We start from the raw sequence: 12854 nt of genomic DNA, 5'->3' as shown, positions 1-12854 counted from the left end.
AATATTTAATTTTTTAATATCTGGCTCTGTTAATAATAGTACAGGAGAAAAGAAAAGGTTCTGGAAACCACATTGAGATATGAAAACAAACAATGAGACAAACCATAATGAAAAATGCCTAATGCCTATTCCTTTTTCTAAAGGACATGAAAAGAACAGATACAAAGAATGTTTTCCGATGTAACTTATGTAACTTTCACAGGACAGATAAAGAAAAGACTTGCTATTCAATGTAATCCAATCTCTAAATATGATTAGAGGACTAATATATCCTTTATGCCCAGTTGTAGTCTTCAATTTTTGGTTCAATCTAATTTAGAATGAACTGCCTTTTTATCACCTTCCCAAAGGAATAAAATACATGTCAGAAGGCTTAAAATACATTTATTGCCCAATTAAGTCAACCTTAATGGCTGAATAAGGGAATGGCAGATAATAAGATGAAGTGGCTACAGAAGAATGCTACGGAGAACAGGTAGAAATGGAATTTTTGTGATGAGCCCCTGGACAGCTAGTATCTAGAATCCTTACAAGAGGTGGACCTGTGCCAAGCACACTCTGACACTCCCTTCAACTCCATTGGTAATTAAAAGCCTTTCTCGGAGGTAATATCTAAAGTTCTCATGTACATAGATCTAAAAGACAGTTTGATTGTTACCCACCTAAAACTGTCTCTAAATATATCTGAATTTGAAATTTATTCTAACCAATGTCCTAAGCCCCAAATTTTACTGAAAAATTGCTGTTCCCCGTGGAGAATATAAAACTAATTTTAAATGTCACGAACACTGCCAAATGCATTTTAATACTTCCAAGATGAGAGGAATAAATTATAAAGTTCTGAAGTCTTCATACAAAAACCATCTCTTCCGCCCACACATGCCTGTCTTCTTGATGAGCAGGTAGGAACTGTCTCCAAGAATATCAGCCTGTTGTGAAGGAATATTCATGAGGGACCTTAAGGAATATTCTAGCAGAATCAGTTTAGGTATAGTTATGATTTGAATGTTTACTGTTAATGTAAAACAGGCATTGAATAGATCCGGATGTCAATGAATGGGCTTCCTTTGTCTCACAGTCCCACGCCAGGAGTATCCCCGCCCCATTCTCACATTCATTGTGTCTCAGAAGCTAAGCATACACCATAACAGAATTGTCAAGTTCCTGCCAGTTACAAACATGAAAAGGCACCTTTTTTTTTCCCTTTATTTTCATCTGAGAGTTGACACACTGCAGATGATTACTTTAGGATGAGAGGGAAGGACAGGGGAGTGGGAGAGAGGGAAGAAGAGAGAAAAACAGGTGGCCACATGATTCGTGTTCCAATTTTCTAACATAGGAAACATATTCTTACTGTGGATTTATGTCGGGATTAATTTTTTTCAGTTCCATGATGTCGTCTATAGTTTTTTCAATGGCATCAGGGTGAACACTCACTGAAGTCTGCAACAGCTGGAAAAGACACTTTGATCAGTTCCCTTTTGGTTAATGCCAATGGCTTGAACAGGGTCTACTGGGATAAAGGCTTCAAGTGCTAGTTCAAGTTTTTGTATGAAGGTGTAAGCTAAAAGCAAATACTGATCTAACCTATTTGAATTCTAACAAATTTGAACTTTTCATGATAAGGTTAGTGCCATTTTCCTGAAAAAGGTAATTGATGTAAAGCAGAAATATATAAGACTTTTGTTTTGTTTTTACTATTGTCATCAGTTTCAATGTTGTATTTTCTTTTCCTCCCTCGATAAAGTCCCCACTGTTAATGGGCATTCTATGAGTAAACAGGGAAGAACATGGGAAGAAGTTCTTAAGGATGCAAAAATTAAATATTAAGATAAAATAACCAAACAACTTGAAAAAAAGCTTTTTTTTCCTGTTATGTGGATGCTCAACTATGTGCCATAAAGGCTAATGAAGTGACTTCTTTGATTTTACTGGGAGACCTTAAGGTTAGTATAAAGTTAAATCATTTGAATAGTGAGGAAATCCTAGAGAGTTAATATTGTTCCTATATTCAAGAAATATTTCACAATGTGAGAAGACCTATAAAAAAGGGTTCATTCAACAATGAAACTATAAGTGCCTCACAACTCTGCCTAGAAATTCAAATGTAGAAAGTACAGTGGTTTGTGATGGGCAAATGATTCTTTCTTTTTAACTTGCATTAGTTTTCAATCAATTGTATAATTCTGTTTCTTAAAATTTTTACTTTTTATGATAAGCCTCCTACGCACCGTTGTTGAAAAATAAACAATTTTACTTACCTTACTTTTAGAATCCCTCAGTGATGTTTCTGTTAAAAAATAACAAAAAGTCACTCAAAAATTACCCTTAACAAAAGGCTTAAAATTACTATAACGAAATTAACATTGTGTCCTCACTCCCGTCAACTCTGCATTTTTCTTTTTTCGGCTTACCAATCTTCATGGTTCTAGAAGCTCCAGGTTTGGTATTGTAACAGATCCGTTGCAGTTCACATCTTCCAGTTAGCTTCCTCATCACAAACTTCAGGCAGCGCCACAAAAACTTACAGTAAAAATACAGGCACACCTGGATCAACATTCTGTAAAAAACAAAAGAGAGCACCCTTCCAATAGAACTCTGGAAGAGAACAGAGAGCAGCCACCACCAGCAAGAAAAGCAGCCCACAAGAAAATCAGCAATTAGATGTAGGGGTTTGCAAGTGTACATCTGTGACTTTATTTGCAGGAACTACACTTTCTGTATGAAACTCCAGAATCCCCCTTTCCAACAAACTGAGGATGAAGCATTGGAATACTTTGTCCCTCCCTCTGCCTAAAATGTTTTGGAAATAACTAAGTGCCTTGCAAACAGAATTCTTCAATATTTCTGTGCTAATGCTGTATCTAATGTTAGAGCGGGGGAAGAAAGTCTTTGCCTTTCCCTTGAGTGAACAGCCTCTCAGCTCACCCTTGTTCTTTTCTAGCCCTTCCTCATGGCAGTTATTTATTGAGCCACTACCTGTATTTGTTTCTTCCCCCACTCTCATTCTTTCTTCCTTCATCCTGTTCTCCATTAGGCACTGCTGTTCTCCCTGAAGACTTGGCTGTGTGGCCACCTTTTTCTGCCAACCAATCCCAGCATTCCTTGCACTTGTAGGAAGATTTCCCTATCAAGTCACTGAATGAGCACTGCTGACCTTCAATTCTCTTCAGAAGTGACAACATTCCTTGATTAAACTTTTCAGAAACTATTTTTAAAAAGTCTGTTCTTGGCTCTTATTATGTGAATTTGTCTTTTATGCTGACTTTTCGTTTTAAAAATGTAAGCGCCTACTACTTTATGGAGACTACTGGTTCCAGAGCCTCAAGTGACTCAAAGTTTTAGAAATAAAGAGGGCTTGTTACTCAGGACCTTACATTCAACCCATCTTCTCTTTATACTATTCATTCCTGGGAGGCAGAAATATTTCTATTACTTCCTGTCAGTGTCATTTCTAAAAGATTTTTTTTTTTCCTCAAATGCTCACTGAATTCTACCTTCAATCACTGCCCTGCCTGGGTTCTGAAATAAGGTGATCCAAGGCCATTTAGATTAGTTAGAATAGTTAATTAATAGCCTTGACAATGTGATCTATCCCCCCAAATGAACCAATTCCTTGGTTGCTCAAATTGTTCTGGTTCCAATATCTTTAATAGCCTGGTGTTAAAAATAAAAATTCCAACAGTCTTATTTGTACAAAAGCACAGGGTCTATATCTTAAAGTGAATGCAAAGAAATATATGACCAAGCTGATACATTAAGATAACAATGCAGGCAATAACAGTGTCCTAGAATGTCTAATAACATGAAAATGTGCAGGATATGTTTTTCAAGTAGAAAAAAGTTACAAAAAGATATGTATAGAATGATTTCTTTCTTTAAAAAGCAAAACAAAAAAGTTTTAATAGTGATATATAAATACAGGGGGAGAGAAGGGTAGGATACCCATCAAAACTGTTAACAGTGGTATCACTGGGTAATGGTATTCTCAGTAATTTTTATTTCCTTTTTTGATTAAGTATATTTTCTTTTTTATATAACATATATATTATTTTATTGAAGAAAAAAATGAAAGTTATAACAAAATTTAGAATGCATAAAATGATCACCCAACACCATTACAATAGTGCATATGAAATTTCTATGTGTAGTCAGTTACTATAAAATCAGTTGGATTCTGCTCAGACAAAAAAATGAATTTACTATGTTATAAAGCCTAACATTCAACTTCTCAAGTCAAATATGTTTTAAGATCTGTTAGGATTTAGGTTAACAGCTTAAAAAAAAAGTAACACTAAAAATAAATTTCGTGGAACATTTTAATTAGACAAGTGAGAAGATTTATAAAATCTCAACTTGTTCTCTTGGAAAATGTTCTTCATTTTTCAACTATTGGATAGCTATGCCAGAAAAAAAGATTGAGCAGTGTCTTTGTTCACTGGTCCCCTGCCAAATGACAATGATATTAATTACTAGGAGACATTATTCCTATTATTAAGTCAGGGATAAAAGCTTTCCACGATTATCTCTTTCATATACAATTTTCAATAAAGTCAGCCTCACACATGAGCCAGAAATCAAATGAAGCCATGTTTCAAGTCTGTGGATTAGAACTCTGGCACAGGTGGGATCACACGATCATCCGGTTATTGTAGTACTAATTCTTCCCAGAGGAAAGGGTCCTGACAATTGTTTATGGAGTGCTACATGGATCCTAAATGTCCCTCAAAGGCCCATATGTTAAAGGTTTGTTTCTCAGGGTGTCACTATTGGAAGGTGGTGGAAACCTTTCAGATGTGGGGACTACACATGAAGGGGCTGTGGAACTCTGGCCCTCTCTTCATTCTTTTTTGCTTCCTAGTCAAGAAGGTGAGTGGTTTTTCTGTCAGGTGCTTCCACCATGATATGTTGCCTTGCTACAGGCCAAAAGCCATAGGGCCAACCAGTCATGAACTAGAACCTCCAAAACTGCCTCAGGTACTTGCTGTAGTAAGGAAAAGTTGACAAACACACAGAACATGTTTGTATTCATCCTACTTAGGATACAAGGCACAAACTATTTTATAGTTTAAATTAAGCTATAGAAAAATTTCCCCCAGGATCATTATATCAGATCTATGCAAAGATGTGGCTTGAGGCTTAGAAGTGTCATTCTCGGTGGCAGGAAGTGCCTATAAGTAGAATGACCTATAATTTCTCCCACTGACCTCCTTGTGTATGGGAAGAAAATTCCTGTATTGCTGTTTTTGCATCAATACAGTTTGACATAAAGAGGGAAACAAATTCTGTTGGATTTTATCTTTTTCTTTTTTAACTCCTCTGAGGATGTTCATACCACGAGATGGGAAAAGTGGTGCAACCCAGTAGAAATCCAGTCAGGGTTAAGAATGCAGCATCATTTCTGAGGGTTCAAACACTCTGTGAAAAGTATGACATCCTCTCCCATAACCACATAAACATTACAAATCATGGAAGAAAAAAATGCCCATTTTATTGATGCAATGACATTTATATACTGTTACCCTTTTGTAGGCCAGCAGTCCTGATAATGCTATTTATTATCCAAGATATATTTAAATTTTTTTCTTTATTTTTCTAATGGGCCAGCATGCCCACAAATATTTCATTGAAAGAATGGCTTGCCTTGCTGGGCACTGTAGTTTTTTGCTTGCTAAGTACTATACTTTTTCAATTCAGACAATTAGATTAATGTTTTGACAGACATAATTTCTTTTGCATTTAGGTCATAAGCCTGGTCCAGGAAAGACATGGTCAGAGATGGAAACACCAGAGTCATCTCTTATGTATTTTTGATGACAGAAACAATACTCAATTGACTCCCTCATGAATAGGACGAGATGAGCAAATTTGCCATACGCACAACTCAGGATATTGGTGCTCACCTACACTGCCAGGAGCTCGCTTCTTAAATTATTTGAACCTATTTGGCTCCCTAAAGTTCACAGGAAAATTGTTACAGGTTGAAAGCAGAACAATAAGAAAGTATTGAAAGACTGATAAGTTGGTTTGGTGAGTTTACCCTGAAAAGGATGAATCTAAGAAGTAGAGTTGCAAATGCTCTTGATTAGTTGGTGTTGGAAGGAAAGAAGGAGGGAAGGGAAGAAGGAAGAAAAGGAGGAACAGAGGGAGGAAGGAGAAGAGGATGGGAGGAAGAAAAGACACATCTCTTTGGAAGTTTCGGATTCACTGTACCCTTTCCTCCTCCTAATTTCCTTTGTTTTACATCCTGATCTTTCTGACTGTGTTCTCCCAGAGGAAGCTTTTCAAATAGACCTTGAGACAGACCTCCTTTGCTTTCACTTGCACAGACTCTCACCCTGTCCTGTTCCACATCCTCTCCACCTTGGCTCTGCTCCTTTCTCCTCCCACCCTGAATCAGCAGATCAACAAAGCTGAGTTTTAACTGGGGCAACTTTCGCTCTTTTTTTCCTTCACAATTCTAGTCTAAGTGTTTTTAGTTCTGTTGGAGGTTTTCCACTCACTGCTGATAAGGTTAATTGTTAGGTTTCATATGAACAACAATTACACCCGCAAGTCTAGAAGGAGAAAATACTGACCACCACTTCATATTTCTAATCACTACATGCATAGGCAGTGTCTCTTCTGCATCTGTTTTTTGTTTTTTTAATCACAGCTTTTTGACAGTGTTCCAAAAAGAGTTGCTGGAGCTTCCCTAGATGAATACCACACTTAAGCACTGGGAGAATTTGATTCAATAATAATAGCTACTACATGTCCCATTTCCAATATTTTCTGTTACTGCTGTTTATTAATATGCTACAGAGTGAAGTTTATGGCTGAATTCACACCAGCCTTTTTCCAGAAAGCAATTATGCTCACGATTATTATTTAACATCCATTCTCTAGCTTGAAGCAGAATAGCCACCCAAAGTAAATTATTTAAAATGGATCATATCTCTGCCACCAAATAAAAGCAACCTCCTGTCTTGTGCTGCTTTATTAACAGAATCCATTCATCAGGGATGGGTCTGGAAAACAGGACATTCACCTAGAACCATGTGGCTCCTTGCCTGAGGGTGAGGGGAGTGGGTACCTGTAGTGCAAACTATTCCATCATCTTAAATTTGTGATTCAGATGTCTTCTTTTGGAAAAATAAGAGAAAAGTGGCTTATTTTGAACAATTTCAATGAATGTGCTAATGAAAGTCAATTCTTGCTTGAAGAAATCCTGTAATAAATAAGAAGTATACTATTGGTGAGAAAGGAGACATACAAAAAGAAAAAAGAAAAAGAAAAGATCACATTTCTTAGCTCAAATCAGTTTCCCAAATGAAACACTTTTTATCTAAATTGCCAAAAAAAAAGAAGAGCAAGGTTCTCAATGTTTCCAGAATTAAATACACTTTCAAAAATGACTTTAAAAAAAAATTTAGTTACTCCATTGAAGTTCCTTATTAGGGATACTGGCAATTGTTGGGAAATTAATGTATCAAAAAGTGTTTGGCCTACTAAATGGAGCCATCTCTAGAAAGAGCTCTCGACTGGGAAGAGATGCTTCAGAGAACTGGACACATGAACTGGAAATGTAAAATTCCATAGAGAAACATCTAAGAGCCGCTAAGTCAACAAACATTTCCCTCCCATAGAACAGGGCTGAGGCACCAAGACCCTGTGCCCAGGTATGTTGAAGTCCCAAAGTCTTTCCCATCCTTCTTTATCTACAGAGATCACACTGCCTTCTGATAAGCAAAAATTAAGGGAGTTGAAGGATAAATATCTATCATAGACCAATATTATTCCAATTCTATTGCTATAGCAAAGGGCACTATCTTTACATTCCTGGGAAATTTTATCTGTGGGCATGGAGAGCAACAGATGATTGTGGGATAATTAAAATAATAAGTTAATGATTTATCTTTTTCTGCTCAAGGAAAAGGAGACACAGAATAATAAATTTAATCTATTAATGACATTATTATTCGAATTAAAAATCTGATGCTTGGATACATGTATTTTATAAGATTTGTTTTTAAAAATCAGATTTTTTTCCTTTTTGGATAATATATGTAAGGGAAAGCAGCAAACACATTATACTTTCACACTTATAAAGTATTTAAGTACAATCTCAAATGTACACTTTTATTGGTAAATAAAAAATATTTTAAAAACAACCAAAATTAAATACATATGTAAATAATGGGTTGTCACCAAAGAGTAACATTAATCCTTCATCATCCATTATAGGCCTCAAAATAAGGGATAAGGGGAATAGTCCTGTTATTATTATAGATTTTCTACTTAATTAAAAAAATTTAAACCACGAGCTTAGAGGAAATTAAGTTAATTTCTGTCTTAAAGACCTAAGGAAGTTGAAGGAAAGTGATTATGAATAAATTGAGGAAAAGCTGAAAGAAGGTAAATGGAAGGTAGTTTACTTATTCCTTCATGGAATGGAAAAAAATCCAAAATGAAACTGGCAATGACATATAGAAGAAAAAAAAAAGCAGGCACTATGGCAGTGGAAAAAGGGAACAAGAGTCAAGGACTTAATTTTACTTCAAGTCATGTGATGCTGCCGTAAAGGAAAATGACAAGAAAAGCTGATGATTTGAGAGAGAGGAGGTGAAGTACCCTCCACTGAGACTGGACAGGAAGGTAAACTCTTGATTGTTCTGCAAGGAGGACCCTCCTGGAAAATCAGCATGCCTTCTCACTTCAGAACAAGAGTGAAATTGTAGATACATGAATGAAATTCAAAGCAGCATTTATTGAGTGTCATGGCTTTCAATGATCTTGTTAATGCTCTGCAGGAGGGGCTTAATAAACAGTTACATGACCAAAGAGTTGCCCCTGAAAAACTGAGGGAAAGCAAAGGGCAGGAGAACTGGGATGTAGACGACAGAGCTCTAACAGCATCCCTGGCATCAGCTCGGTGGCAATAAGCAGGCTCTGGGGAGGCCATCTGCAGGAAATTGCCTAGAAAGAGATTTAGGTGAATGGATTTTAATGAGTGTGAAAACAGTTTTTGTTTTGCTGCAGGGAAAATAATTTAAAGTATATATGTGTATACATATATGTATATTTGTGTGCATATCTATATAAATGTATATACACATAGTTTGTGGGGGTGTATAAATGTGTGTTCTATATACACACATATAAATATAGTACACACATGTGTATATTTGTCCTAAATGAGAAAACTAACTAGTGGAAACACAGTCTATAGTGACGGACGAACTTGAGTGCACAGGCCAAAAACTTTGCCCTTTTCAGGATTCAGCTTTTACGTCTCATAAACTCAGTCAATGTCTCAAGCAATGCTAATCAAAATCTGGAGCAGCTGCACAGGCATATGCCTTCTGCACTTCAAAAGCAGTGGTGCTGAACAGAAAGTATGACTAGACAGTCTAGAAATCACACTTCAGATATAGTCCCCACTTGCCACTATTGAGCTATGTGACTTTGGACAAGCTACTTTGTTTCTCTGGTGAGGTGCAGGGATTGGAATCGATTTCTGGCTCTAAGAGAAGGCTAGACGTGTTGAAACAGAAAAAGATTTTTGTCTGACTCTCCCTTCTCTTGGTGAAATTTTTACCACTTTGAAATCGGGGTAAAAATGCTACCATACTTCAGGGCTATTTTATTCTGGTTGCCAAGGTATCTAAGAACTTGAACTCTGCAATGTTTTCTACTCAAGTCTAAACAGAGTCTACATCCCACAAACCTGGACCTCTTGTGCTTTGGCACTTAGTCATACTTTCTTTGCTTTGTTCACAGTATCTTTACCTCCCATGCCCTTTATCCTTATTTTAAAATATTAAAGTTCTAAGGGGCCGTGCATGTAGCTCCCTGGTGGCCCTGGGTTTCATCCTCAGCACACACACACACACAAAAGTCTTAATCCTCTTTGTCCCTCAATGAAACCTCTACATGGACATTCCTTCACAAAATGCCTGTAACCTACCATGGATCACACTATGTTTTATGTCTTAGTTTTGAATGTGTACACTTCATCTCCTTACCAGACAGTGTGTTACTTTGGAGCAGAGACCATCTCATATTCATCTTTGTATCACCCACAAAGACTCCCAGTGGGCACACAGCAAGAGAGTAACATGAAGCACAATGAGAAACAGGCCTGTGTTCAAATATCTTGTGCCTTTGAGCAAGTTACTTAATTTTGCTATGCTTCCTTGTCTTGCTCTGTAAAATGGGCTAGTAAGTCCTATTTAATTACGATTTCTATGAAGAGAAAATAAAAGTAGCATGATACTGGCATTATTAGCAGCAAATGCTTACTGAGTGAATCAGAGGACCAAGATATTAGTCGAGTGTGAATGACTTATAAAATCCCATTTACAGTTATTTTTGCTAATGATATGCCTTTATTTACCTAATCATAATAGTAAAATACTTTCCTCCCTCAATTGCCAGGATGAAGGGATAAGTCTGCTGTATGGCTCAAACATTCTCTCCCACGGAGGTTTGAGCTTGACAGATGTTTTCCTTTTTGCATCTGCCTGAGGAAGGAAAATTGGCAAAGAGGTCCTTAGTCAAGAAGTTGAGGTTACAAAGCTGGAATAGTTGGTAGCAATTATTTATATGGCATTACTTTCAAATTCCATTTATTAGATTTTTCCAAAATTAATAATGTTCTGATTATTTTAAAAAATGTATCTTGGTCTGAGGATGTAGCTCAATGGTACATTGAATGTAGGTAGGAGATAATGGATAAGTACCTCATAGTCAACCACTTGACTTTAGCCATGTTCTGCATGAAAGGAAAACAAAGTATAAAATGGATAAGAAAATGTGCTTGTGGTTGAGAATGGTGGCACAAGCCTGGAATTTCAGCAACTAAGAAGGCTGAGGCAGGAGGATTCCAAGTTGCTTAGACAACTCAGCAGGACTCTGTCTCAAAATAAAAAAATAAAAAGAGCTAGAGATGTAGTTCAGTGGTAGAGAGCCCCTAGGTTCAATCCCCAGTATTAGGGGGGGAAAAAAAAAGAAAGATCTTCAGTACGAATCTGTGTCCTATCTATAAAAGTGTATCAATTGAATTAAAATTCATAAAATATACTATAAAAATTAAACTCTACCCTTAGTTATATTTGGGGCTTAAAAAGTGCCCTCTCACCACATAAAATAAAGATAAAAAATTCCCTCTCTTTTACTGATTACCTGTAGGCTCTTTTCCCCTCTCCTTCTCTTCCTCCTTCTCTACCTTCTTCTTTTCTTCTTTCTATTCCTCTTCCTCTCCTCTTCCTCCTCCTCCTCTTCTCCTTCTTCTTTTTTATTTTTCCAGTACTGGGGATTGATCCCAGAGTCACATTTCCTGTGATCTACATCCCTAGTCTTTTTTATTTTTGAGGGTCTTGCTATGTTGTCCAGGCTGACCTCGAATTTATGATCCTCCTGCCTTATCCTCTTGAATAGCTGGGATTATAAGCATGTGTCCCTGTGTCCAGCCACAGGAACATTTTCTTATCTATTTTATCTTTTGTTTTCTTTTCATGCAGATCTGGCTAAAGTCATATTTGGTTAGTAGGAGGTACTTATCCAACATCCCATATGTACATTCAATTTGAAACACACTCTGGCGGGGCACAGTGGCCCACACCTGTAATCCCAGAGGCTCACTCAGGAGGCTGCGGTAAGAGGATCACCGAGTTCAAAGCCAGTCTCAGCAAAAGCAAGGCACTAAGCAACTCAGTGAGAAACTGTTTCTTAATAAAATACAAAATGGGGCTGGGGATATGGCTCAGTGGCTGAGTCCCTGAGTTCAACCCCTGGTACCTGCAAAAAATAAAAACAAAAACAGAAACAACCCACATTCTTTAAGCCAGTGTGTTGGCTCACACCTGTCATCCCAGCTACTCAGGAGGTTGAAGCAGGAGAGCAGGGGTATCACAAGTTGAAGGTCAACATGAGCAGCATAATGTACTCCATCTCAAAAAACAAAGAGCCATACACTTTAGTTGAGTGTACTAAGATTGTAGTATTTACTTCTTTTATCTCAGGTAATTCTTTTCAAACACCCTAAATGTTTTCTCCATTATTTCATACTCACTAATGTATCTAATGGTGGCAGTGAGCCACCGTTGGTGAGGCTTGAATGGCCCCACCAAAACTTATATTGAAATTTCATTCCCATTGTGAGGTGTTTAGAGATGGGCTCTTTAAGAGACGATTAGGTCCTGAGTGCTTTGCTTTCGTGAATGGATTAATTCACTCACAGATTAATGGATTAATGGGTTATCTTGAGAGTGAGTAATCTCTGTGTGCCCCTGTTATCATATGATACCCTGCATAGTCTTGGGACTGCAGAATTCCCACCAGCCAGTAGGGCTTCACCAGATGCAGCCCTTCAACCTTGGACTCCCAGCCTCCAGAGCTGTGAGCCCAACGAACCTTTATTTATGAATTCCTTGATCTGAAGCATTTAGTTATAGCAACAGTAAACAAACTAAAACAAGCACCACAAATTTTAAAGTGAATTAAATCTCATTCCTTCCTGCAACCTGCTTTTTTTTTTTTTTTTCAGATTAGCCTAGTTTCTTCTGAGGCTGGGCATACAGCATTTCATTCTAGAACATCTCAGAAGCTGACAGATTAATTTCTCTGTGGGTTTTTAAATAATGCTGATTTCTCAGTAAAAGTCAGCTTCTCATTCTTCATAATATATTTGCTGAGTTCAGGATTATCACCTGATTTATTCAGGCCATGTTTACATAACCTTCTCCGTGGTTCAGATGAAAAGATTGCCAAGATTGTCCAACATCTGTGGGAATGGACTATAGGGAATAAATGTCAGTCTAAATCTGATGGAGTCAGTGAAGCAGGATTATTACTTCTTGCCCTCTTATCCT

The 12854-nt window shown here is 37.2% G+C and overlaps 1 protein-coding gene across 2 annotated transcripts in view; it reads right to left on the bottom strand.

Annotated features, from left to right (window-relative positions):
* Elmod1 (ELMO domain containing 1) overlaps positions 1-2559 on the bottom strand; it is a 34092-nt gene extending 31533 nt beyond the window's left edge. For both annotated transcript variants that reach the window (XM_026399049.2, XM_077797716.1), the window contains exons 1-3: positions 2415-2559; positions 2262-2290; positions 1355-1452 (exon numbers count right to left, since the gene is read on the bottom strand). In XM_026399049.2, coding sequence (XP_026254834.1) covers positions 1355-1452; positions 2262-2290; positions 2415-2559 — 272 coding nt within the window. The remainder of the gene's footprint in view (positions 1-1354; positions 1453-2261; positions 2291-2414) is intronic.
* Between the last annotated feature and the right edge of the window lie 10295 nt (positions 2560-12854).

This window comes from Urocitellus parryii, chromosome 4 (genome assembly GCF_045843805.1).
Source record: "Urocitellus parryii isolate mUroPar1 chromosome 4, mUroPar1.hap1, whole genome shotgun sequence".
Lineage (NCBI taxonomy): Eukaryota > Metazoa > Chordata > Mammalia > Rodentia > Sciuridae > Urocitellus > Urocitellus parryii.
This window is presented reverse-complemented; position numbering and strand designations above follow the sequence as displayed.